This window comes from Xiphophorus maculatus, chromosome 16 (assembly GCF_002775205.1).
Source record: "Xiphophorus maculatus strain JP 163 A chromosome 16, X_maculatus-5.0-male, whole genome shotgun sequence".
In the NCBI taxonomy this organism is placed as follows: domain Eukaryota; kingdom Metazoa; phylum Chordata; class Actinopteri; order Cyprinodontiformes; family Poeciliidae; genus Xiphophorus; species Xiphophorus maculatus.
The window spans coordinates 6967231-6994725 of record NC_036458.1 but is presented as its reverse complement, the minus strand read 5'-3'; the positions used below and the strand labels follow the sequence as shown (position 1 = coordinate 6994725).

Sequence of the window (27495 nt, the reverse complement as noted above, 5' to 3'; positions counted from 1 at the left end):
ATCTTAATCGTCTGTTAACAAAAGAAATAGAAAAATCAGCTGTGTTTGATGACTCTTGGTTTTTACTGATTGCAATTAGTTCATTCTAAAAGAGACAGTTCAGGGCTAAAACATGAGTAGAATTCTTGAAAACGTCTTCACATCTGTTGGCAGAAAAAGCATGGGAAAGTATGGGATTTTACTCAATTTTGGCTGTTTAGACATATTTTAACGTTTTTCTTTCTGTTTGGGTCTCAAATAAACAGAAATAAACACTTTGGATTCTTCAGAGAATTAAAAATATTGGAGAACCCAGTACATACTCTTCACAAGACTGTTATAAAAAAACAGAATGTCTTCAGTCAGAGGCTTCTACTGAATCACTGTAATACAGACTACTCCAGGCGATATCCCTGCCTGTAGCCATCAGTAGTATAACTCTTTGCAGGACATTTAATTTTCCTTTAAGATTAGTTTGTTTTATTTGAGGTGAATAAAATAAATAAACTTTTTCATGATACACTCACTTCTTTAATGTTCACTGTTTGTTGTTCCTAAATTTCTCTGGTGTGACCTTTTGTCATCATATGCTAATTAATACAAAATTCTCTGTTGTGAACAAGTAACATAGACGGGGATAGCAGAAAGTATCTTTTAATCAATGTGTAACACTTTAAAACTTATTTCTATCCTCTGAAAAAAAACTGTACACATTTAGGTTCAAGCTTTGAAACTTAACCGGTGTTCTGAATCTAATAGTTTATGCAGGCTGACGTTGTCATTGGTCAGACAGCCACTGACAAAAACAGTGGGAGGTTCCCGGAAAAATCGCTTAGCGGAAGGGAAGGCCAGACCCCAAGAAGCAGAAGGCAGCCGCTGCCGATGAGGCTAACGAAAGAAGAAAAAGTCATGTAAGTCGAGCTGCCTAATATGATCGAACATGTTAGGAGTGGGAACCCTTAAAGATTGCCCACTCTATGTTACTGAAAAGCTGTTTAGCCTTATTTGGTACAATTTAACCGAACCGAGGAGCCAAGTCCGAGCTCAGCCTAAATGCCCATTAGAGTGGATCGAGTGAGGCTATGAGCTTCGGGCTCTAAGAGACGGAAAATTGAGAAACATTTCAAAGCCAAATAACAACTGCTGCTTGACAGGGTTTTTGATATTGTTTCAATTCCGGAAGAGACACAGTTAGGAAGACCCCAAGTTTCTTTCGGATAGCGTCAAACAGCTGACGACGTGCGGCCGAGAAAATGAAAGTTGTCTTAATGACGTTTTTGACACAGCTGCTAACAATGCTATCAGAAGTTAACCAATTTGTACTTTTTTTCGCTCCAGAAACGCATTTAGTCGCTCATTAAACACGTTAAACAAAGTTTCCTTTTTCAGTTGCTTAGCATCTATGTTTTGCTGTCGTTTACGCCACTAAGCTAGTGCTAAAATGCTAGGCGAAGAGGAAAGATTGGAACAGTTGGAGTTTGTTTCAGGCATTTAGTCAGATGTTTATTGCTAACAATATTCTCGTTCACAGTCAGACCTTATAAATACCACATTTTAAGGCGTTTGTTGGATACTTGATCATTTAATTATTTGCTAATGTCGCTCAGCCTGTGCTAGCTGTTGTGCTAAAGCTAACCACAGCCAGAAAGAAGTTTTGCTAACTTGGAAACATTGGAAACTTGAATCATTTCATGTGTTGCGGATGTGTATTTAGACCTCATTTGTTTCGACTATAACAAACACTGCTTATGGAGACGGTTAAGTACTTGATAACTGTTTTTATCTGAGAGACTCAGCAGTTTAACTGACGGATTCATGAGCAATCTGTTTTCTTGAAATGATCATACAGGAAACTCCTTTCACGTCCATTTTATTACATTTGCTTATTTTTGTAACCTAACATTTAATTTTGCCTTACAAACTTCACTCATATCATAAATACCTTTAAATGTCATCTCATAAAGTGTCGTTGCCGTTGATAGGTGTTATGTTACATTTCTCCCACTTGTATTGTTAGTTATCTATCTACACGTGTGTCTGCTTACATTTAACAGCACATTAAATCACATGTACCTTCATAGATCCTGTTTATGGCTTAATAAGAGGAGCAGAGTTTGGACCTTTGCGACAGAAAGGAATAACCAGCTATGTGCATGGGCTGTTCTGGTGTTTATGGCGTTTGGACCTTGGCCTCATAAAGCAGCAATACGGTTTGGCAAATCAGCCCTGATAGAAGTTATGTTTTCTTTTTTTTTTTTTTTTTTAAAGAGTATGCTGAAGTTTGTTTTCCAAAGTTTGCTGTCATATTTTATAAAGTTTAAAGGTCACAACACCTAAATGGAAACGAGAGTTTGCATTTCTAATCAGGTGTGTTAAAAGTGATCCCTTTGTGTTTGGTGCCGTCATCATTTGCAATAAAAACGATTAGAGTTTTGATGCTAGTAGGAATAATTACTTAATAGTTTAGCTTTTGACGTATAGAAAAAATCTAGAAGAGAAACCTAGACAGTTCAAAGCCCACTAATCTGAAGAGGTGAGCAATAATTCAGTCTACTTACTAGAAAGGAATGTGGTTTTTTAAGTTTCTTTGAAACATTAAACTAAATGACAAGATGGTGATTAGGCTTCTGACTTCTCTGTTTGGTTACTGAGCTTCTAAGAGACGTCACAAGAAAGGGAAGTTCCTGTGATTTCCTATTGGCCTTGAAAGTGATTACCATCTTGTTTGCTTGTCCTGTGTTACATCAGTGCATTTGTATTTAAACTTTCAAACAAATTTTTGACTTGAAACACCGTTTGAACAACCTTTTATGAAAAGAATTTGTCATTTCATTGTAGATTCTAGGTGATAATCTGCCTTTGTATTTTACTGTTTTAGCAAATGTATCTGACTTCAATGTGTAGAACTTGAAATCTTGCTGACTGTGTATTTGAAACTGCCATAGCTAAGACTGGATGGTTACTTGGAATAGGGAACAAAGGGAGACCTGTGGTGCAGCCTTTATATCAGATACAACCAGCTGTTCTGTGACCCCACCCTTTTCCACAACATTCGCCTCTGGTTGCCTTCATAAAACTTGTACTGTTTGCTTATTATACCATTAAGATCTGAGGAGCCATCTAGATAAACATAACAATTTGCCAATATTTTCACTTTCAGACATGTATTACTTTTAACTGAATTAAAGGTATGGTTAATGTAATATTTTGCTCTGGGATTGAGCTGAATTTTAACATTCTCTTGAAAAGTAAAGAGAGGTAAAGAATGTATTTTTTTTCACTGATTATAAGTTTATATTTTTTTGTTTATTTGTAGAAAGTCCAAATAGATAACAGTTATAAGTCAGACAATAATATGAAGTGGACAAGCTTTGTATTTTTATATTTATATAAAAACAAAACAAGTTGAGAACTCAATGTTGAACCTTGTGCTACACCAACATTATTAACTGTTTCTTTTGTATTATTATTATTATTATTAATACAGGAAAGTACATGTTTTCCTGAGGGACAAAAATACCTTTTAGTTATAGTGCTTATTAACTTCCATTCACATATTTAAAGTTTGCACACACTGCCATATTTTGCATTAAATGTAGTGCAGTCTCTGTTGGTGTCTTGGACATCATGCTGGGTGCAGAGCAAACAGGAGGCCATGATGAATATTTAACAGGCTCTTGTGACTGCTGCTGCTTCCTCCTCCCTTTTCCCCTGACCATGTCCTGCTTTTTTCTGTCTCTATCCCATTTTATTATCAAGGTTCTGAGTACACTTTAGAGATTCCCTCTCTCATAATGCATGATTAAGGTACAAGTGTTACAAAAAATCTTGGCGGTATTTCAATTATTACCACTGATTCCTTAAGCGAGGAACGCAGGTGAGGTGTCTTCAGCTGCTTGCAAGCACACAAGTACAGACTGTCCTTTGTTTGTCTAAGTGAGCAGAGCGCCTTCACTCCTTTCTGATTTTTTTTAATAATTTTTTTTTTTTGATGTGCTATGAAATTATTGAGTTCTTGTCTGCCAGGTACCTTCACAACACTGTTGGCATCTGCAAAATATGCAAAAGTTGCAGCTTTTTGAAAAAGGAGTAGTGCAGCTTGCTGATGTTGTAATGCTAACACATTAGTAGAACATGGTTGCTGTACTGTCAAATAAAACATGCAAGTCCTGAATATTTTATGGACAAAGCTGTGATCTGCAGTCACATGCTAAAGATTAAGAATGAGCTCAGCTGCATGCTGGGGAAAAGCCATGCTTTTTTTTTTTTAAAAGCAAAAACCCAAAACTATCTGCACTTATGTCTTCTTTTCAGTAGATTACCACACTCTACCAGCAAAAATCTATCCTTCATACTCAGTGTAAGAATTCAGCCTCAAACTGTCTGTTAGAATGCTGGATTTATTGTGTTCAGCAGTTAAGTGTTCTGCAATCTTCACTTCCTGCTTTTAGCTGAGTTGTTTCCTGTCCTTTGACGGAGCAGAAGTTGACTGACCTAATGTTCGTCATCCAGCTGAAAAAGAGATTTGGTGAAGTTTTTAAGATGGTCATGTCTGGCAAACATGAAGCGAAATGCACTGGTATGTAGGTATGCAGTAGTCATAAAAGCCTCAGTGGTTTATAAATACTGAATTACAATTAATCAAAAATATTGCAGTGGCTTACTTCTGACTCCATTTGAGTTCCCCTTTTTTACTCTTGACTACACTGAGTCAAAGAATAAATATTTTAGTTATTCAGTCTTTGCAAAACACATGTGAATATTGAAATTGGATATTTTAAAATCTTGAATTTTGGGATTTATGTTCATCTTAACTGACTGAATACATGAAATATATCAGAAGGCCTTGTTGCCAAACATCTATGGGATTTAATTATACACCTTTTTGTGTATGTATGTTTATGTGGGACTCTTTGGATGCACTTTAACAGCCAATGATGCAAAGAAATGTCCAATAATATTTTTATAGTTGGCTGTAAGGAAATTTGGTTGTGTCAATGCAAACCTCTACCAACAGGAAGTTGTTTATGGTTATTTTGGCTTGATCAGTGCTCAGCTGGTTTAGATGAGGGTCATCTTTAGAAAAAATAAAAAACATTTTATCATTATGTATCTGCATAATTAATGATAATAAAAACCCCCAAAGTAAATTACCTCCTGGTGACCTGTCTGACTAGGCCACAGTTTGATCGGCTTCTAGGCAAACTGGCTGCACTTTAGTCTATTCCACTTAAAAATAAAAGAAAGGACTGAGCCGTGTGTTGCTTAATGTTGTACCTTTCGCATTTTGGACATGTCTATCTTGAGACTTCTTATTAGCATGTAATAGACTGAGGACCTGTTATTGGACAGCTGTTTTATTATGACATGCTAGAACCAGGTGCATTAATGAGTGTTGCATTTCATGCTCTGCTTCTTTGCATGTCTTATGGATAACCAGCTGGATTAGTGCGCTGCAGCTTTTGGTTAATAGATCTGTTTATATTAACCATTCAGGTTTGCCTTTGTCAAGTACCTTCACCTGGTATTATCTCATAATCATGTTCAGTAAATATATGTTGCATTATATGCACATATAAGAAAATGACTTTCATCTCAGTACTTCTAGTTTACAAACAATTTTAACTTTAAGTAATTCAAAATTGATTATTTTTGCATTTTGTTTTAGTCCTTAATGTATGCAATAGCATCTCAAGAAACTTAATAGTATGGTCTCACTGTAGCCTGTGGGAGAAAAACCAAGGGCACAATTTCAAATAAGCCATGAAGTGTTTTTCTTTAGCACTTGTTTATACTAAACATGTTTAAATGAATAACTCTCAAACTGGGTAATGAGTCTGATGGTGGTATTTTGCATCAACAACTTCAGTTTTAAGGTTTTTGAAGCTGACAACAAAGCTTTAGTGCAGAAGTATAAGGATGATTTCTGTTTTTGGTGGCTTTTGATTTTGATTGTATTCGGAGACTGTGGTTGTTTAGTAGAAACTCAATAAACTTTTAATGCTTTTCTTCTTTCTTTTACAGCTCTCAATAGTGAGGTGTCGTCTTCCTCCAGGAAAGCTACCTGCATGACCTGAGCCTACCTGCGTTTACCTCAGCTTCACCATCCTTCTGCAAAAAAAACTTAAGCCTTTACTCATTCATCCTCTCCTCCCCCTCCCACACGGCCTTTTTTTTTTTTTCTTGTAATTTCCAACGCTGCAATATGGCAGGGCGAGGTGGACCAGCACGGACCAACGGCACCGCTGCTAGCAACAAGATCTGTCAGTTCAAACTAGTGCTACTGGGAGAATCTGCAGTAGGAAAGTCCAGCCTGGTGCTGCGCTTCGTCAAGGGCCAGTTTCATGAGTATCAAGAGAGCACCATCGGAGGTAAGGACTCCAGGATTTCTGCACGTTTTCCATGACAGACACTTCTGTAAAGCACTGTATTTGTAATCTGTAATATCAGTGAGTTCTGATGTGGTAATTTAAAGATACATGGCATATTCCAAATACAAATCAACAGAAAAAGGTTTTCAGATTTCAGAAATTCTCACTTTTATCCTTTAGATTACAAAACACGGAATAAAACCTGACTAAAACTAAATTAGCTAGATTAGTTTAGATTTCAAAGATAATCAATAAATGGAAAGCTAATAAATTAAATTGTATGCCTTTTTAAACTTTTCACAACTGCATATGTGTTTTTCTTTCTCAATTTCAGTCTGTTTTTGTGCTGCATTCTTCCACTGGTATACAGAAGTAATTAAAAAATCATTTGGGCTATCTAAAAGGTGCAAAAACCTGATAAACTTTTAATTAAAACTTTCTGCACATGACGTTATTTGGTTCTTGTCAAACATCCATGTGGGTGTTTAGGTTCTGAACTGTTTGTGCACTCTTGATTTAAAACATCAGATTTCAGCCCTGAAGCAGAAGACTTGTCCATGCCAGTAGAAGTGATCTGACTTCTGGCAGGTCTTACTTATATCTGTTGTCAGTTTAGTCAGGAGAAGGACCGGTAAAACTAGTTCTTCCAAGACCAAAGGATGACTTCAACTGGCTTCAGGCTCTTCACACAAAGAAGGCAGATATCTTTACCGAAACTGGTCAAATTGCACAAAGTGACGCATGTCTCTTGACTGTTTAAATTGACCTAGATTGTAACATCAAATCAAAATTAGTTAATTGGCGCTTTGAATTAAAGGAGGAATGTTACGAATTGAATTACTAAATAGAAATATGTTAATCCATCTGAAACTGGATTAACAACTGGAAACTTTCCACCTTTCTTTCTTGTATTCCTCAGCTTTCTGTGGGTTTTCCACATTTTTGCCTATTTCAGAAAATACAAACCACTGGGTAGCAGTTTTCGAAATGTGTTCTTTTATATAAATATATAAATGTTAAGTATCTTCAGGGCAGTCAGGTGAAAATGTAAAATTGTACATATATTGGAAATAAGTCATTTCATACTCACTTTTTCCCTAATTGTTTTCCCTGCTGTATCTGGTTTCTGATGAGTCAACTTGCATAAGAATGTTGGAACAGGATACTCACCAAAGAATCGGTGGAAATAAAACGAGTCAGCACTTTTCTTTTTTGCTTTCTATTGAACTTGTGGTCGGCGGCATGCCTGGTCAAAGATTACAAAGCTTTAAAATGTGTACTATGCAAGAAGGAGCTAAGCTTTAGGTGTCATGTGAGAGATGGCTGATTGTGTGAGTGTGCATTTCATAAACTAACATTTCCTCCTGGTAAAGTGAGTTGCTTTTTTTTATGTTTTCTACGGCTTTTTTTTTTTATTTCTTACTCTGATTGGTAGCCTTTTCAGCAGATTATGAAAATGAATAATTGATTTCATATTATTAATGTGTCCTAATTTAGTGACTTATGCTTTTTTCTTTATCATTACACCAAGACTTATTCTGAAGAGAAGTCAAATATTCTCTCTTTTTTAAAAATCTGTTTAAAATGCTATTTCTAATTATCTTTTTAGCTGCCTTCCTCACGCAGACAGTATGTTTGGATGATACAACAGTCAAGTTTGAGATCTGGGACACTGCAGGACAGGAACGGTATCACAGCTTGGCCCCTATGTACTACAGAGGAGCCCAGGCTGCCATTGTGGTCTTTGACATCACCAACACAGTGAGTAACAGCCAAAACGCTCTGGTCATCTAATCAAGTCTAATCTGACTTGTGTAATCAAGTCAGATTTAAGTGTAGTATCACATTGTTTTGCACTTTTCTGTTGTAAAGGATACATTTACACGTGCAAAGAACTGGGTGAAGGAGCTGCAGCGACAAGCCAGCCCCAACATCGTTATTGCGCTGGCAGGAAACAAAGCCGACCTGGCCAGCAAGAGAGCCGTAGATTTCCAGGTAAGGGGAATAAATACAGAATCTACTACAGATTAATTTTCAAGGTCAAAATGCCCTGAGAATTTTCCTTTGGTCCTGTAGGAAGCACAAGCATATGCAGATGACAACAGTTTGCTCTTTATGGAAACTTCAGCCAAGACCGCAATGAATGTTAATGAGATTTTTATGGCTATAGGTGAGTGTTTCTCAGAAGTCCAACTATTAATTCATTAATCATTTAGAGAGGCTGAGAATAAATTGGTACCTCCTAGTAAAACTATAAATGTACTTAAATAAATTTTTGCTTTTGACTGAAAAAAAATATTGGCGCCTTCTATCGTAGACATTTCAGTGTAAAAGTTTTCTGTTTCTTCTCTTAATATATATTTAATTTTAGTTTTAATAAATGTGATTCTACTTAAAATTTTGGTCATTTGTCTCAATTTTTTTTAGGTTAATTGGTAGATAATTATTGGTAGAATTAATCTTTGCAATACTTTAAACCGGAGATTGACCAATTATCTTTATTCTCTGCAACAGCCAAGAAACTTCCGAAGAACGAGCCTCAGGGCGGAGCGGGACCGGGCGGACGGGCCAGAGGTGGCGTGGACCTGCAGGAAACTGCTCCACAGGGCAGAAGCGGCCAGTGCTGTGGAGGTGGAAACTAACTAACTCAATGAATCAGCTGATCCAGCCGATCAACAACACCAGATATTAGCCAGCTGTAAAACGACGCCCCGTTGGTCCAACCAGACCACCAAAAGACCAACTTATCCTCTCAGCACCAACTAACTGTTTGACAAAATGAGCATACTGGCCAGTAGATTGCCAGATCCCACTGATGGTTCCAGCTTGATGAACCTGCCAAAAATACAAAGAAATCAACCTACAGGCTTATTCACAGAATTGCGTTTTTCACCCCTGGACTCGCCATTCCATGACCTTTCTTTTGATGATGGACACATGACGTCACCTTGGAGGGGAAAAAAAAACAAATCCCATTCATGGAAGGAAAACAAACATAAGTCATTAACAATTGCTCCTAAGAGAGGCATCTTGTCCACTGTTCTGTGTTTGTATAGAGGAAATCTAATTAATGAAAAAGGAAGGAAAATGTGTAAGTTTGATAACCCTATCGTTGCACAGCATGGACTCACTGTACAAATGCACCATAAATGTTTCCATCATGGTCTTATGTTAAAAGCAAGGTGCATATAGAGTCTTAAGGAATTGGATCAGGAGGTTTTCACCAAGAGAGAACAAACAGGCAGATTTCTTATAGATCTGAGCTGTGAAGATTGAATGATTATCTCTATTATTACTGTTTTTCTTTTGGCACAGACTGGTCAGTATGATTTTGAAACCTATCTTAAGGTTTTACAATCATTTATCTATGTTATCCAAACATATACATTAAATACAACTTTATTAACAATTTCACCCGTATGTAATTTTAGCATTAATGTAATGTTTTTGAATTATCAGTGTAAAATGGGAGACGTGTAAAGATTCTTTTCTTGACCAAAATCACAACTGCATTTGAAACATATTTCTGTATTTGTAACAGACTTTTGAACTTTGAAATCAATCTGTAGTTACTGTCAAAAACACAAATCTTCCCAATCTGTTTGTATTCTGTCAAATTTAATTATTTTTCATGTCTTACTTTCTTTTTCCTCTGGAGATTCATGGTATTAAATGCACTGGTTCTGTCTCATCAGCTTTGTGAATTGAGATGTTATCCTCTGCTTCTTTCATTTCAAGGAGGGCTTGAATTTGAGTAATCTTGTCATCCTGGTGTGGCATCACCATCTTACACAGAAGAACTTGCACCAGAACAGCGCTCACTGCTGTAAAGTGGGTAACGGGTAGAGAGTATGTGTAGAGAAGGAGGAAAGAAAATGTAATTTTACAAATAAAAGAGCCGAACGCATCTTTTTGAGTGATTTTATTTTTTTCATATTAAGTGTTAACTTGTTTTTCAAAGAATAAATCCACTTTTGATGGTAGATTTATTTAAACTATGCATCATCTAAATTTGGCATTAAAAATGTCAACATGATATTAAAACCTCACCTTTATAGCTATAGAATTTGTAAAGGTGTTGGAATAACCAGAGTTGACGCTGGTTGTTTTAGTGAAATACCGCGATGCCCCGCCCTCACTTTTTGCAACATACTTCTGGTCAGCTGGCTGGAAAAAAAAAGGCCACCAACTAACCCCAGCAAAGATTGTTTCAGGGAAAAAGTCAGGCTAAGTAAGCAGCTTATATTGTCCTAATACTCCCAGGCAGCGCTGTGTGGTGAAATGCAAAACAGTTAAAACGTAGGCTACTTTTCGCATTAGATATTTCGAAAATGCTTCATTTTGCATGTGTATGCTCTGTTTTTGCATATTAAAATATCAAACTTTAAAGAAACAGGATTGACTTATTTTTGCAGTAGTTTGAGAATTTTGCTTTCCTGTTTCAAATAAAAGCCAACCGATCACGTTATTAACACCTGCCCACTTCCACGCTCAAAACGGTGAATTGTGTTGCAGTTTCCCTCTTTTCCCTCTAGGGGTCGGTAAGGACTTGAAAACCTGTAGGTTGCTGGAAATGATTATCTCATTTTACAATAGGATAAATTATTTTTTACAAATAAAATTTTACTTTTTTAAATTAAGCGTGATATTCCGTTATTATTTGAATATAACACAATCTCCAGGTAAACATTACTTTTAGGTCTGTATTAAGGAAAACTCATTTTTCTGACTGCACCTAAAGGCAGCGTATGAGCTAATCAGCAGCGGAGGGAGTCTGTACCCGCAGCGTGGATATGTCGGACCCGGCTACACAGGCCTTACAGCCCCGGCTTCTCCAAGCCCAGTCGAGCGGCTCAGCGGGATCCGGTGCTGCAGCAGCAGGCTCCGGTACAGGGAACAGCGACCCGGTTAGACCAGGACTTAGCCAGCAACAGCGTGCGAGCCAAAAGAAAGCCCAAGTCCGAGCTTTTCCACGGGCGAAAAAGCTTGAGAAACTTGGCGTATTCTCCGCGTGCAAGGTAGCTAACATGGCTAGCCAAAGTTTGCAACAACATAGCAATTATGTGAATGTATCATATTTAATATACCCTATATAATAACGAACTATTAACACAGTTTATCGGCGTAGCTGTACAGCGTTGTAGCTAGCTGCTCTGGCAGAGAAATGGGCATTTAAAATAAACGCAAACTTGTGAAAGGATGTTTTTCCTCGGCTAGCTTAATTGATATCAGTTAGTGGCTTGCAGAAACGTGAATTGGTGTGCAATTTAAGTCGTCCATGTGGTTTGTTTTGTTTTTATTCTCAGGCCAGTGACACATGCAAGTGCAATGGATGGAAAAACCCAAACCCCCCTTCAGCTACACGGATTGATCTGCAGCAGCAAGCAGCCAGTCTGAGCGAGCCCTGCCGCAGCTGTGGACATGCACTGGGTACAAACTAACCAGACCCCTTCTCGGAATAACATGCAGAGCTCTGTGCATTTAAACACCAGTTACATTTCTGAAATTATAATTGGTCAACCTGCAATGTGGATTTGGTTATTTTGTCCCTACCAAGCCATACACAAGAAATGATATTTTTGCAGAGAGTATTCGTTTAAGTGGGTTCCACACAGTTTAAATCGCTCCAATGTATTCATAGATTATCCCAAATTACTACTGTAGTTTCATGGACTTGGAAAAAAACACAACAAACAAAACATATTCTTACAGTCTATATATAGACAGTGTTTTTGGATGATTGTATTTCTTTTTTATTTTGCCTTTTATAACCAGAAATGTCTCATATGGACACATCATTTATGTGGGTGTGATGCACAAGTTTAGTATATATGTATATGTGTGTGTGTAAACAAAAAAATTCTCAAAATTCTAATATGTAAATCACAGGTAAGGGCAAATAAAACTGTAACTAACTAAATCTAAAGCCTTTATTCTAGTGAAAGGAGTAAGTCTTTATTTACATCAGTGTAATTGTATATGCCCATTTTATAGCAAACATCATGTCAAGGTATCTTCCTCAAAGTTCCTAATAAGTTGTCCTTGTGTTGCAATGGAGTCGAATCCACATTGAACTTGAAATAGGTTAGAAATGTTCTTAATTTAAGACAATAATACTATGGAGTTTAGACGTGTAGGATTTTATAATGAGGACCATTCAGTAAAAGGTTGGGCTGACATATCAGATACAGCTTGGATTGGTTTGAATCTAATATAATATTTATTATCGCCAAGGCAAGTTGAAACTTAAAATAGTCTTTGATAAATCTTAAGGATGGGGTTCCACATGGTTCTGTTGATGGTACTATTTTACTTACATTTCATTTGCTTCATTATGTCATCTTCCAGGATTGTTCTGAGATAGTGGTTTATTATTTAAGCCATTTTAAAAACTAGTGTCAAATGGACAAGCTGAGATGGATTTTATATTCAAGATAAAAAAAAGAATATCTACTTACAAAACCCTTTCATTGATCTTTTATCCACCTTGAACTTAGCAGATATTCGGTAAGGAGACTGAATACTTATACTGATGTTTTGTCCCACAGCTGATCATGTGTCCCATCTGGAGAATGTGTCTGAGGATGAGATTAACAGGCTGTTGGGGATGGTGGTTGATGTCGAGAACCTTTTCATGTCTGTACACAAAGAAGAGGACACTGATACCAAACAAGTGTACTTCTACCTTTTCAAGGTAAGCCAGTGCTTCAGTTCAGCTGCAATGATTTTAATTGCCACAGTAGACAGCTTTGTGATCAATGTATTCCCTTGTTTCCCTTAAGCTACTGAGGAAATGCATCCTGCAGATGAGTCAGCCTGTTGTGGAGGGATCCCTGGGAAGTCCGCCGTTTGAAAAGCCCAACATCGAGCAGGTAATACAAAGCTTATTATAACAAAGAAAGTTTCAAGAACATTTTTTGTTTTGGTAATTTTGTCCTCCTTTTTGTTGTGCAGGGCGTTTTGAATTTTGTACAGTACAAGTTCAGCCACCTTGCGCCAAGGGAGAGACAGACCATGTTTGAACTATCAAAGATGTTTCTCATATGTCTGAATTACTGGAAGCTTGAGACACCGACGCAGTATCGTCAGCGCACCCAGAAAGACGATGCAACAGCATACAAGTTGGACTACACCAGGTGTGTGCAGGAGTTTACAAAAAGAAGGCATGTGTTTATTTTCCTGATCTATGTTAGGTTCAATGCTTAACAGAAGTTTTGATCTCCATTGCTGCCAGGTGGTTGTGCTACTGCCACGTCCCGCAAAGTAATGACAGCCTGCCTCGCTACGAGACCACGCAGGTGTTTGGCCGAAACTTACTCAAGTCCATCTTTACCGTTACTCGCCGCCAGCTCTTGGAGAAGTTTAGAGTGGAGAAGGACAAACTGCTGCCAGAGAAACGCACACTTATCCTTACGCACTTTCCCAAGTAAGCGCAGCTTCTCCGATGCTGCCATTTAGTGTGGCTTCTGAATGTAGATGCAACAGGGTTGTTGATGAGTTTCTATATAATTTTACATTTCTAATTTTTCAAAAATCACTCTGTATTTATGTTGAATATTTAGATTGCAGTCTCTTTATCATCCTTTATAGATCAGTTAGTCATGGATGCTTGTTTCCAGGTTCTTGTCGATGCTGGAGGAGGAAATCTACGGGGAAAATTCACCGATATGGGAGGCTGACTTCACCATGCCTGCCTCAGAAAGCACACAGATTGGACATCAGACAGGTGAGGCTGTGCTGGAGTCGCTTATTTGATTGAAATGGACATTATAAGAATAAAACACATTTTTAAGAACCCACTAATGGTCCTGCGATGACATGTCGGGGTTTTCTGCTTGGCCAAACGTGTGCATGGCCAAACCTGTGCATCCTAAAAGTTGTTAAATCTCCTCCAATTGTAGATAAAAAAATTTTCACTTAGCAGAATTGCTTATTTCAAATTCTCTTGAGACCTCTTTAAGCTCCTTACCTCATTTCTCCGTATTGTTAAATTTGATTTTGAGTATTCATTGGTTCAAATACATTAGAAAAACAGAAGCTATGTGGAAATTATATGAGGTTTAATATATTTGGTCTAACAGACATAAAGTGCAGAGTTATGCTGTTCTCAAAGTTGTGTGGATTTGTAACTGTGTGGTTTTGTGTTTGCAGTGATCAGTCCTGCTTCAGCGTCCGGGTCTCCTGCTTTGTCCAAATGTCTGAACAGCTCCTCCTCTCTGGGCAGTACGGATACAGGAGGCGTAGAGCCCATCACAGGTCAGTGACTGACTCTCCTTTGGTTTACTTTTTGAGCTAAAAGTGCCCGGCTAAAAAAAAGAACTGCAGATAGATGTTTACTTTGCTTGATGCCGATGATTTGACCCGTCTTAAACAGCCTAACACCTTTTCCAGGATTTCTCTTTAGAGGTGATTGTTTAAGAAATTAGAAACAGTTAGCCTTGTAGTTATTTGGTTAGTTAAATCCAGATAGCAACTTTATTTTTTGGAAAGGCGGTGTGCACAAAATTGTATTTGATTTCATAAAATATAGCAGTCTGGCCTAAAATATGAAAATATTTTCACAAAAATGAACAATATAAAAAGGCCTAATTGTTGTTTTAACCTGAAAAATGTCACTTCCTCTTTAGGGGACAAACGCAAACTTCCAGAGGCATTGACGCTGGAAGATGCTAAGAGGATCCGTGTGATGGGGGACATTCCTATGGAGTTGGTGAATGAAGTCATGATGACGATCACTGATCCTGCTGCTATGCTCGGACCGGAGGTCTGTCCCACTAAACCTGCTCAGCAATTAGTATCATTTGATTTACAGTAATCTACTAAATATTTCTCCCTTTATGTTAAATGACTGCAATCCACTGTAGTTTTTATGTATATAAAAACCAAAAGTACTAACAGATAATTAATGGTTCTAGACTAATCTGCTGACACCTAATGCTGCTCGTGACGAGACAGCCAGACTAGAAGAGAGACGGGGCATCATTGAGTTCCACGTTATCGGAAACTCCCTTTCCCAGAAGTCCAACAAGAAGATCCTGATGTGGCTTGTTGGCCTTCAGAACGTATTTTCCCATCAGTTACCTCGCATGCCCAAAGAGTACATAACACGACTCGTGTTTGACCCGTAAGTGAATGTTCTCCTACTTTATTTTTTGTAATCTTTTTTTTTTTCTGGCAAACCTTCCCTAACAATCCCTGTTTTCACAGGAAGCACAAAACCTTAGCCCTCATTAAAGATGGCCGCGTCATTGGAGGCATCTGTTTTAGGATGTTCCCCACTCAGGGCTTCACAGAGATTGTGTTCTGTGCTGTCACATCCAACGAACAAGTCAAGGTAACTATGACCTGGACTACCTTCCACATTGCTTGTGTTTTTCTGGTGCTCAAAAAAGCTTCAGTCGTTTATTTTTTTTTTCCAGCCTCATTGGAGAGTTTTCGTGCATCCCTGTTAACAATCACGTTGTAACATCTCAATCAGATTTAAATTCAGACTTTAACAAGATCAGTAAAGAACATTGATTTTAGGAAAAAAAGAAAAATTTTGGTCCATTCAAAGTTGGAGTTGCTGGTGTTTGTGTTTGGACAAAGTTGGCCCAAGTCATAAGCAAACTAGGTTGCTCCATATGGCCCACAAACCATTAGGAACCTCCTGTTGATACATTTTATTGAAAATGAGAATACTGATTATATCATTATAGATAAATGAAAAGATGTTTAAGATTTAAAGGAATTGGCAAGTTTAGTTTGTAAAAGCACTACATGAGTACAGTGTGGGAAGATCTGCAAGATATTTTATTTGACATCTGTTTGTCATACATCTCGGTAAATAATAGCAACTTATCTGTTTACTTTTTTTAAAGGGCTATGGCACCCACCTGATGAACCACCTGAAGGAATATCACATTAAACACAACATCCTTTATTTCCTCACTTATGCTGATGAGTATGCCATTGGCTACTTCAAAAAGCAGGTACTGGAGGCACAGCAAGTCCATTATCAGTGCTTCTGTTGATTCATGTGTCCTTTATCCTTAATATTATTATTTTTTTCTATATAGGGTTTTTCCAAAGATATCAAAGTGCCCAAGGGTCGATACCTGGGCTATATCAAAGACTATGAGGGAGCAACCTTGATGGAGTGTGAGCTAAACCCAAGGATTCCCTACACAGAGCTTTCACACATTATTAAAAGACAGAAGGAGGTGTGTAAGGATGATAATATCTTTATTGCAAAAAAGACCAGCTTTGAGTGTATCTGTGTTTGTAATACTGTATGTTTATTATATCCAATTTTGGCTTGATCATTCTAGATTATAAAGAAGCTGATTGAGAGAAAACAGAGTCAGATCAGAAAGGTTTACCCAGGTCTGACCTGCTTCAAAGAGGGTGTGCGACAGATCCCAGTGGAAAGCATCCCTGGAATAAGTGAGTGTGTTTAAAGTGTAAGCTGACATGTACAATTAAATTATTCATCATATGACTAAGATCTGTATTTGTTTCAGGAGAGACAGGCTGGAAACCCAATAGCAAGGACAAAGGGTAAACACCTTCTATAGGCTGTATTGATTATTTTACCCATTTTTTAATCTTTTATTGCATGTAGATAGTCTTTGCATCATTTATAGTTTAACCATTGATCTTTTGCAGGAAAGAGGTGAAGGACCCTGATGTGCTTTACAACATGCTGAAGAACCTTCTGGCACAAATAAAGGTTAGAATCACCTGCCAACAGAAAACAAAAATAGCCAAACTGAGACTAATAAAAATGGTTCTACGTTGGCTTGAAAAGTAAAGAATTTGTATGAATCATTTTCTGTAACTGGTTCAGTGTTTTAAACAAGAAAATATAGAATATCAAAGGTTTGCTTTTTCTGAGCTTGCTTTTCCTTAAACTACAAGTTCACCAATCTGTACACTAGAATTGATCATTTTTCAGGAATTCAAAATATCTTAAATTTTCTATTCAATAATTGCTTTAAGACTAAGAATGACTGATACAAAGTACTTGCAGCATAATTTTTCTCCTTTGCTCACAGCAAACTGGAAAAGCACTTTATGCTTATATCACTGCTTCCATTTAAAGTTTTACCATCAATATTTTGTTTTCTGAGTTGTAAAATGAAACTTAAAAAACATGCAGACGATGCATTTTTCTGCATTTTTGATTGGATAGAAGACCTCAGAATTTTATACCATAACAACACAATGAACATTTCCACCGTTTGTTTTGTCAAATGCATTGTTGGCCAATTTTAGTGTTTTGCAGCAGCCTGAAAGTTGAAACCTCTCAACAGTTTCAGAAGCAGTTGAGAAGTTGCAAAGGTTTTGTTTCTAGAATAAAGCACATCATTTAGCATATAACCAATGAATAATTAATAAGGACAGCTAGTGCATAAAAGCTGCTTTGTGGTAGCATTAGCACATTATCAGTAATGCATTACAGTAGCCAATAGTGTGCCACTCATACATGCAGTGCCCTAACTTTTTCAGTTTGTTGTGTTCTGTGATGAAGCACAAGGAAAAGAAAAAAGAACATTTTTTATGCAATTACACTGCATAACTGATTTAAAAATGTAGAGGAAGTGTCAAATTTTTCCTTAGATAAAGAATTTTCTAGGTTTAAAGTTGGAAAGTCTGAACCAGCCCTTTACAAATATGCCTGACATACATATGGAGCTTTGTGATTGCCACAGTAAAGTAATATTTCAATATAATTTAATTAGACTTTGTCAAATTTGTCACTTTGTTTCATTAAATCTTTTACACATTACGTAATTCTTATAAAGTGAAAATCCTTGTGTTTTGAATAATTTGATTTTGCTGTTGATTTTTTGATGCAGTACAAGCATTTTCAGGGTAAATGTTTTATTTTCACTGGTTCAAAATGTTTTTAAAGCCATCGAGAAAGTCTGGAATTCTGGGTCTAGAAAAGTGTGGAATTATACATAGCTTTTTTGAAGCTATGTAGTAAATTGATTTTATTCTATGTTTTTGTTAGGCTCATCCTGATGCTTGGCCTTTCATGGAACCAGTGAAGAAATCTGAAGCTCCTGATTACTATGAAGTCATCCGCTTTCCTATTGGTAAGAGAGCATCTACCTCTTTTTAATAGATTAACATCATCTATGTGTTTATTCTTATTTTAAATGTCCAAAGCCTGGTATTTCATGAAATATAAACTGCATCAAACAAATTTAAAACAGCATATCCTATTGGTTTATTTGATAAATTCTTCACTATTTCTTTTGATTCTATTTTTATGTAGTAAATAGATCTTGAAGTCATTTTTTTCAAAAATATTTTAATCCACTTCTTTCCTGGACTGGCTTAGAATTAGCAAATGTATATATGCTGTGTCTTATTTTGGAATTCCTGGATTTCCTTAGCACTATTAAGTGTTTTTCTTTACTTTTACATTGAGACCTGAAGACCATGACAGAGAAACTCAAGAACAGATACTATGTAACCAAGAAGCTCTTTATTGCGGATCTTCAGCGAATCATCAGCAACTGTCGCGAGTACAACCCTCCAGACAGCGAGTACTGCAAGTGTGCCAACACGTTGGAGAAGTTCTTCTACTTCAAATTAAAAGATGGAGGCCTGATAGAGAAATGAACTATAACTTATGTGAAAAACATATTGCCAGCTTTCGTCACATCTGGGGTAAGAAAAATGTATGAAAACAATACAATTTGGAAAGGATTTATGGGACTTAAGAAAAGAAAGGCATCACAGTCAGCTGAGCATTAACAGTGTCAAACTGACATCTTCTTCAAGTCATCTTGTGGCATTTCCCAGAACTCAGTGGGAGAATAATGTGAATTATTCATGCCTCATTGAGTGTACCAAAGTTTTACAGGTCCAAGATTTAAAACTGCTTCTGTTGTGTTATTTACTGATTCATATTTATTGTCATTGAATAATGGTTTAGTTGCATAAAACAAGACACAGGAGCCAGTGTATGTTAGAAAACTGGACTTTGGGACCTAAAGCCATGTTGCCTTCTGTTACTGAAAGACACTTGAACATCCCAGCCAGTTCACAGACGTGAAGATTGCCCTTCTCAGAGGGTTTGTTTGGAGAGAATGAAAGTTCACTCAAAAATACTGAGTCCACTTGAATCAGTCTTTAATTGAAAAATGTAAATAGATTTTTGTTTGCTATAACATGGAAAAAAAGTGTTTGTTTTTTTTCCCTCAAGTACTGGTGGTCTTTTTTTTTTTGGATTATAGAGAAATAAGTTTTATCATCATTTAGGGAAACAGCTTTTTAAGGCATTGTTTACTCCAGACAGATGAATCTTCTTCTGAAGTTAAAGGACATGTTTGGCCTCACTTCCAGGCATGGAATTGGTTTTAAATATGTCCTGTGCCAAACTAAGCAGTTTCCAGAAAACAAACATTTTTGTGATCACAGCGTCACGCACTTTCATGATATTAAAGAAGCTCTCCAAGCGTCATTCTGTTAGCAAGGTTTTGTACCAGATACTTCACTACAAGGTCTCATTATTAGCTTTAAAAAATCCCTGTATTGGTGAATAGCAGGTGATGGCACCGGTTAGTTTTTTTTTTGTAGTCAGTTTTCTCAAACATGTTATAAATAGTACTGTGTTTAACATAACACACACTTTTTTGTTGGATTATTGAGATGAAGATGCAAACAAAGTGGGGAGAAGAGATCCAGGAAGACTTGACTTTGGTTTAATTCCATATTGACTGCACACAACCCGAAGTAGATGTTAATTCATAACAGTTTACATTTTTTCCTTTTTTAGAAAATAACCCACTTGTTTTTGCTGTTTGTACATTTGCTATTTACCTATAAAACATTTTTTTATTATTGGTCAGTGTCAAAGTGCTTCCTGAGCTGCATCTAGTTTTTCAGGGAGGTAAATGTCAAATGCTGACTGATTCAGCGTATTGAATGTTTCATTGACACTGTATGTGTGTGATAATCTTTTATTTTGTACTTGAATGACTTAAGAGCTTTGTTGAAGTGATGTCAGTGCTGCATTATTCAGGGTTTTCAATAACGCAATTTCACCTTAAATCCACCTATGCTGCATTTCAATCTCTTAATAAAAAAGCTTCAGTTGGAGTGAAGCTTCCGGCTGTTGAATTGAATGCCATTTACTGTAAAACTGTTCATGACAATAAATAAGTTTTTATGTAAGTATTTGATCATGTTTTCAGGTGATTTCCATCTCTGACTCACTCAGTAATTACCCTGAAGAAAAGCATCAACTTGTGTGATTTAACTTGGAGGTCATCCAAGAGGTTAATCATCTATGGAAATTCTGGTTCTAAAAAGTATAAAGGTAATCTTTTCTTTCTACTATAGTGAAAGAAATTGTCACACTAGTATCGTGTGACAATTATTGAATCTGTAAAGCCTTTATCATCCATTTTAAGTTGTAGTCCATGCCTCAAGTGTGAGAGATTGAATATGATGGGATGAGGTCTGGTTTGCTGTAAAGTTGGTCCTGTCATTTTGGAGAAAGAGTGTCTATGTCCCAACTCGCATATATTGTTACAAGATATGGATTCTGTCCAAAAGATTCACATACCACATATATGCTGAAAGTTACCTCCACCATTTCTAGGTTAATTCTTAAAAAAATGGTTCAGAAGCCCCATCTTGGTTTTGACAGAAATTTTCTATGGATTCTGACTGGATTTCACTGGATTTAATTTACAAAGCTTGATAGGGAAAAATGTCAATGTGCAAAGCTTGTGGAGAGTCATCAATTGCAGTGAAAACTGGCTGATGTCTTAGATTTCTCCTTCCATTTCACAAGTGTTGATGTTTGTGGTTTTGATATAGGAAGTACAAAAGGTACTTGGAATATAGATAATTTTGGGAGGCATATTTCCATTGTGGGTTTGTAACCATAGGATTCTCCAGAGTCAGCTGGGAAGACATGTTTGTGTTCCCTTCTTGGATCTGTCTGCTACTCAATCTCAGAGAAGTTAGAGGATAAATGGATGTGCCTTTCCTGCCGCATTTTTGTATCTGCGTACTTGATTGTGCCCATTTAATTAAAAAGGCATTAATATCTGCCCAACATTTCAAAAGAATACATTAGACGCCATTAAGTTTTATTGTTTTTTTTGACTTGGGCAGAATAAATTGACTTCACTGCTAATGGGTCTGGTGTTTCAAAAGTTAGTTGCTTTCCTACAGATTAGTTTGCAAATAGCTCTGGTTTAACTAGGCATTAAAGCGTCATTATTGGACATAAAGTGATAAGCTAATAAGCTAATGTCCAACACAAAATTACTTTGTTCTAAATTTTTACGGCTGGGCAATGTATCGAGTATATGTTGATACATATGTTGATGAGTGATATATATTTGTTATATTGTAAACCACAAAATAGCAAAAAATATTGGGATAATAGATTTTCCTCATATCGCCCAGCCCTACTGCCAATGGATACTTTGAAAGAAACTACAAAATGATCTAGTGTCATTTGTGTTTAAACAAATGTTTCAGCATTTATAAATCCGAAACTGCAACAGCAAACTAAATAGGTGTGTCTTCTGCTGCAAGGCTTTAAGTTTCACTTTCCCAAAAGGAAAAACAAACATGCACTGCTGTTAAGGGTCTGCGTGCAAAGTCTTACTGTTGTGGCCATTCAGATATGTTAGCAGTTTTAAACATTTGAAGCACCCCAGGTTGGATTAAATCAAGTTTGTGCGAGAATTACTCCACATGCTTAGGATTTTGTTTTTTACTTCTTTTTTTTCTCATTTGGCTCTCTATACAGCTTTTCTTGTAATTATTCTATCAAACAGCTGTTCTAAACATTGTGCATTCAGGAAGATATCTATTTTTGTACATTATGGTCTAAGTCAGGTGTCAAACTCCAGTCCTCAAGGGCAGGTGTCCTGCAATTTTTAGTTGTGCCACAGGTACAAAACACTGGAATGAAATTGCTTATTTACCTCCTTCTTGTGTAGATAAGTTCTCCAGAACCTTGATAATAATCTAATTACTCTATTCGGGTGTGGTGCAGCAGAGGCACATCTAAAAGTTGCAGGACAGCAGCCCTTGAGGACTGGAGTTTGACACCTGTGAGTATATTTACTAGGTGCTAAGTAAATATAGTATATTTTTCTTTATCATGGTTCCAGATTTGTCTGTGAATTTAATCAAAAAAAGAAAAAAGATTTCAGTTTACTCAGTGGACTTTGTTTATAAATGTACCCAAATATTCCTATTTTGTTATTGCTGTTTATACTTATTCTGACTGTTCTTTGAACTTGATGCTACTGAAACATTTTTTGTTATATTAATGATGTTTTATATTACTTCAAGCTTAATTGTAAACAATAATGTAATCAGAAAGTGATTAAAAGTGTAACTAAAGCAAATAAAAACAATTTGCAGGAACAAGCAGAGACTTGAATATTTTATATATGAGCAGAAACTTGCTGTAAGTTTTGTTTTCTTGTTGTATGAACAAGAAAGGGGCCCAGTTAGGGTACATCGAACTGACTAGGAAGTAGAACTTTTAATAGATTTGAACTTCTGCCGACAAACATAATAAATAAATAGATGTAGATCGAATTCATAGGTACATGTGAGGAAAATATTTTATTTCAAATGAAGGTTGTAAAAAAAATCTTCTCTGTGTTAGGATCGGGTTTCTTGTGTCATTGCATAATGACTGTAGAGTGTTGCTCTTCCAGAAACTCCCTCAGTAGGGCCACACTTATTGGGTCAGATGTTTTGTACTTTCGTTTTCCAGTTTAAGCGTCACACCGAAACTATTTAAACCCCAGCACCTGCCTTGTGAAATGACAGTAGAGAAGACAAAGAAGCAGAAAGCACAGAACTGTTCTCTGTCACACCTAACTGGTAAGTTTTAAAGCTTCTCTTACTTCCTAACATAGATTAATGAGAATAATTAAATCCTTTATGCTCCCCTTGTAAAATGCCTGTATATAGCAGCTTCCTAAGACTAAGCACAGGATGGCAAAGTTTGAACTACGCTCCTACCAGAAGGAAGTGGTTGAAAGGGCACTGAAGGGAGAAAATGTTATCATTTGGCTGCCAACTGGAGGTGGAAAGACCCGAGCTGCTGTCTATGTAGCCAGAAGGCATTTGGAGACCACAGCAAATGCTAAAGTGATGGTGCTGGTCAACAAGGTACTCAATCAATGAATAGAGAGAAAGAGAAACACAAGTTATGTATGTATGTATTTAAACACATTTCTTTACTTACTATTCTAATCCACTCATAATTACAGGTTCATCTTGTGGACCAACATTACACCAAAGAGTTTAAGCCTTATCTGGGTAATGGTTATAGACTCATGAAAGTCAGTGGTGACAGCCAGGAGAAGGATTTCTTCGGGATAGTGGTGCAGGACAATGACGTGATCATCTGCACAGCCCAGATCCTGTATAATGCTTTGATCAACAAGGAGGAGGCAAAACACGTTGAGCTCTCAGGTCTGTGAAGCTGAACAGGAAACTTCATGGTGCTTATGGAGCTGAGGAAACCTAACCACATGCTCCATTTATGTTTGCACTCAGATATCACTCTACTGATAATCGACGAGTGCCATCACACCCACAAGGAGTCAGTCTACAACAAAATAATGAGATGCTACGTGGAGAAAAAGCTGAAAGGACAACGACAGATACCACAGATCCTGGGTCTCACTGCCTCACCTGGGACAGGAGGTGCAAGGGACCTGGAAGATGCTGTGAATCATGTGCTGGAGGTCAGATGAACTAAAATTCAGGATTTTACCTCTTTTATTATCATTAACTTCTACTGAAATTTACTCTTCTCCATTTTTCAGATCTGTGCCAACTTAGACTCAGTTATTGTCTCAACTAAAAATTACACTCCTGAGCTGGAGGAGAAGGTGCCCCGGCCCCAAAAGACCTTTGACATTGTGGAGAAGAGAGCAGCAGTAAGTACATTTTGTGTTATGTAATATAACAGACAAACAGTATTTAGTATTTGGCTAACTTAGGAAGTTAGGTCACAAAGAGGTGCAGTATCTGCTACACAAGGCCCTTTTAACGGATGATATTCCACACCACCCAGGATGGCATGTCACACGCACACACATGAACAGGCAGCATGTTTTTCTATCTTCACAAAGACTCTACATTGACTCCCATTCATTTGTAATTAATTTATATTCTAATCCTGTCCCTAAGCTCAAGGTTAGATTTAGGACACCTTGGTCCTAAACTGATATCAGCACTTCTTTTCATGGGGACTGGGCTTTGGGCCCCATAAGGCACACTCCATGCTCACAAATTTATATTTGTTTGAAAAATGGGCCTTAAAATGTACCAAATACAACGCCACACACACAAAAGCTGGTTGTGTTGACCTAAAACACTGTTTTCACTGCACCTGTTTTCTTAAAGGACCCATTTGGAGACCATATCAAGTGGATGATGCAGCAGATTCACGGATTCATGAACCTTCCTTCTGACGTGAGGCTTAGAGAGTGTGGCACACAAGAATATGAGGCAGATGTTGTGATTCTGGAGCAACGAGGTAAGAGTATTAATTGTTTCATTGTTTTTTAGACTGATAAAAAGCTATTTGATCCTTCAAGAGGGCATCCCATTTCATTGATTATACTAATACATGTGTATCTCTTTGGATCAGGAGTTAGAGAGGACAACAGGCTCTTGGCACAATGCGCACTCCATCTGAGACAGTATAATGACGCTCTACTCATTAATGACACGCTGCGAATGATGGATGCATATCGCTCTTTGGAGGAATTCTACAACACAAAAGTCACTACGGCCATTGATGGGACAGATTACTTCCTGGTGGGACTTTTTCAAGGTGGGAATTCTGAGCTTGTTTTGTTTTTCTGCATCCATTGAAGTTCTATGTTCATTATACAAACATATCTATCTGTGCTATGTTTTTTTGTTTTGATACAGAGAATCAGGTGGAGTTGAAGAATTTTGCTACAGATCCCCGCTTTGAGAACCCAAAAATGGCAAAACTTGAGAGCACTCTCCTTGGCCAATTTGGTCCAGATGTCCAGTCTCGGGGCATTCTCTTTTCCAGAACTCGCAGGAGCACCCACTGCCTCCTCGACTGGGTCCAGAAGAAAAGGACATTGCAGAAAGCCGGGATAAAGGCTGCCATCCTTACAGGGGCTGGTAATGGCATCACTTATATGACACAGGTTTGTCTATGAAAGATTCAATCAAACAAAAAGCTTTTCCCTCTCTTTAGCAACTTTTCAAAGATGTATTTTTTATTTTTTTTACATATTTTATGCTTTTTTGTAGAATGAGCAGGCAGACACAATCCGCAACTTCCGAAATGGTACACTGAACCTCCTGATCTCCACCAGTGTGGCTGAGGAAGGCCTCGACATCCCTGAATGCAACCTAGTGGTACGATATGGACTCCTTACGAATGAGATTGCACAGCAGCAGGCCAGTGGACGTGCCCGAGCAAGGGACAGCCAGTATTCAGTGGTCGCCCAAGAAGGCGGACGGGAGATCCGCCGAGAGCGCATCAACGAATACTTGGAAGAGCTGACTGGAAAAGCCATTGCTAGGGTCCAGAGTATGAGTGAGCATGAGTTCCGCAGAAAGGTGAGGATGTAACAAAAGTTCCTTTTTTGCTATATTATTCTTTGCTGCTTACAATTTCTGTTTTTTTTTTTCTTCACAATTTTTAGACCAATGAAATTCAAACACAGACCATTATTATGAATAAAGTTTTACAAGATCGTAAAACGGAGAAGAAGAACCGACATGCTGCTTCTAGCATCAGGATCTTGTGCAGAAACTGTTTTGCACAAGTGGCATCTGGGAGTGACTTTAAACTTCTTGAAAATGCGCACTATGTCAATGTAAATCCTGACTTTAAGTGAGTTCACCTCTTCCCAAAGACACGTTGTCCAACGTAAACCCTACTGAAACATCTTTCATGTCCTAAATGTTGCTCCTATGTTCGCTTAGAAATCACTACAAACTGGGTGGAAAGGTGGTGCTAGAGAAACGTTTTGAGGACTGGGAGCCTGGATGCACAGTCAGCTGTAATAATGGCAACTGCAACAAGGTACAGATGGTGCTTTGATGAATAATACAAATCATCATTACAGTTGATGGTGGTTATTTTGGAATCTGAGGCTTACTTCTGTTTTCATCTACAGGATTGGGGATTTGAAATGAAATACAAGAAGGTAGCCATACTTCCAAATCTTGCCATCAAGAACTTTGCCTTGGAGACACCTGAAGGAAGGGTCACAGTTAAAAAGTGGAAGGATGTTCCTTTTATGGTCGAGGAGTTTACATTTGAACAGTACTGCAATGACCACTTCCCAGACTTGTTTGATTAAGACATAGAAAAGCTCAGTGTGTTTTTCTGACTGCATTTTCCTTTTTGTTTCCTCTACATTTTTAGAGGGATATGGTAAAAATTTGTTGTACTGTCGGAGGTGCTTGAAAATAAGCACATCCTTTAAAAAAAAAAAAAAAAAAATTCACTCCATGTTAAGTCGTATTAGTGCTGGCGGGCCAGTGAGATAGAAGCTTAAAAACCCATTGCTTATTGATCATGCTTGAAATTAGCGAGACGGCTTTGTTTATGCCCAAGGTCTTCCCTGTGCTGCACATATGATACGCTTTTCCTCAGCTTAATTGAAAGTCAAAGCAGAAAACTATCTTTGGTGTTGCATAAGCTTTGCTGAACATATTATATTCACACAGGACTCTACATGAATTCTCTTTCAGACACTTTAGTAGGAATGAAACATCTAGAATCAATAAAGAATGAATTTGAATGCTTTATATTTCTTCACCCATGTATACGTTTTAAACCAATTCAAAGCGGAAATAAATTTTTTTTATTAAATTTCCTTTGAAGCTATTCTTTGATTTTCCACTAGGTGGCAGTGTCGATTAATCCAAGTTGTTTCCAAACTACGAGCGGTGGATCACTGAGATTCAGAGCCTTCAGCAGCAGAAATGATTCTTAATCCAAACATGTGCTACAACAAATAACAAAAAATGAGGAATGATCACAATCTTTCCAGTATTTTCTGAAGAGAGACCCTGAACTTCTCCCTTTAGTGACGGACCTCCTAAGACACAATACACAAAAGTAGTCAGTTCAGTTTGAAGAAAAATAACT

The 27495-nt window shown here is 37.3% G+C and overlaps 3 protein-coding genes across 4 annotated transcripts; all 3 read left to right on the top strand.

The window, feature by feature from the left end:
• Positions 1–805: 805 nt before the first annotated feature.
• rab5c (RAB5C, member RAS oncogene family) lies at positions 806–10257 on the top strand. Its single transcript, XM_005796697.3, has 6 exons — positions 806–890; positions 6004–6350; positions 7960–8111; positions 8223–8345; positions 8427–8520; positions 8865–10257. Exons 2-6 carry the CDS (start codon positions 6185–6187, stop codon positions 8990–8992), a joined length of 663 nt encoding a protein of 220 aa, XP_005796754.1. The 5' UTR covers positions 806–890; positions 6004–6184; the 3' UTR covers positions 8993–10257.
• An 852-nt stretch (positions 10258–11109) lies between these two features.
• On the top strand, positions 11110–22398 carry kat2a (lysine acetyltransferase 2A). The gene is made up of 18 exons (XM_014475129.2): positions 11110–11368; positions 11657–11780; positions 12899–13044; positions 13133–13222; positions 13305–13486; positions 13585–13776; positions 13970–14076; positions 14502–14606; positions 14978–15114; positions 15266–15474; positions 15558–15684; positions 16211–16321; positions 16409–16552; positions 16661–16775; positions 16853–16889; positions 16998–17061; positions 18349–18433; positions 18772–22398. The coding sequence occupies exons 1-18, from the start codon at positions 11144–11146 to the stop codon at positions 18963–18965; spliced, it is 2394 nt and encodes a 797-aa protein (XP_014330615.1). The 5' UTR covers positions 11110–11143; the 3' UTR covers positions 18966–22398.
• Positions 22399–23114: 716 nt separating this feature from the next.
• Positions 23115–27208, top strand: dhx58 (DExH-box helicase 58). 2 transcript variants are annotated; one of them, XM_023349224.1, is made up of 12 exons: positions 23115–23213; positions 23304–23504; positions 23606–23810; positions 23895–24085; positions 24167–24280; positions 24750–24882; positions 24997–25182; positions 25284–25534; positions 25641–25952; positions 26039–26229; positions 26322–26421; positions 26516–27208. In XM_023349224.1, the coding sequence occupies exons 2-12, from the start codon at positions 23328–23330 to the stop codon at positions 26699–26701; spliced, it is 2046 nt and encodes a 681-aa protein (XP_023204992.1). In that variant the 5' UTR covers positions 23115–23213; positions 23304–23327; the 3' UTR covers positions 26702–27208. The 2 variants fall into 2 exon arrangements, with proteins under 2 accessions (XP_023204992.1, XP_023204993.1); XM_023349225.1 differs by having other exon boundaries at positions 23127–23213; positions 23307–23504.
• The last annotated feature ends 287 nt before the right edge of the window (positions 27209–27495 follow it).

Bases quoted from the DNA above. Each gene is read 5' to 3' on its own strand.
- kat2a (XM_014475129.2), top strand. From the start codon at position 11,144: ATGTCGGACCCGGCTACACAGGCCTTACAGCCCCGGCTTCTCCAAGCC. The intron at 16,553-16,660 runs GTGTGTAAGGAT...TGATCATTCTAG, and splicing joins TTATTAAAAGACAGAAGGAG to ATTATAAAGAAGCTGATTGA. The intron at 16,776-16,852 runs GTGAGTGTGTTT...TATTTGTTTCAG, and splicing joins GGAAAGCATCCCTGGAATAA to GAGAGACAGGCTGGAAACCC.
- rab5c (XM_005796697.3), top strand. From the start codon at position 6,185: ATGGCAGGGCGAGGTGGACCAGCACGGACCAACGGCACCGCTGCTAGC. The intron at 8,112-8,222 runs GTGAGTAACAGC...TCTGTTGTAAAG, and splicing joins TCTTTGACATCACCAACACA to GATACATTTACACGTGCAAA. The intron at 8,346-8,426 runs GTAAGGGGAATA...TTGGTCCTGTAG, and splicing joins AGAGAGCCGTAGATTTCCAG to GAAGCACAAGCATATGCAGA.
- dhx58 (XM_023349224.1), top strand. From the start codon at position 23,328: ATGGCAAAGTTTGAACTACGCTCCTACCAGAAGGAAGTGGTTGAAAGG. The intron at 23,811-23,894 runs GTCTGTGAAGCT...GTTTGCACTCAG, and splicing joins AAAACACGTTGAGCTCTCAG to ATATCACTCTACTGATAATC. The intron at 24,281-24,749 runs GTAAGTACATTT...GTTTTCTTAAAG, and splicing joins TTGTGGAGAAGAGAGCAGCA to GACCCATTTGGAGACCATAT.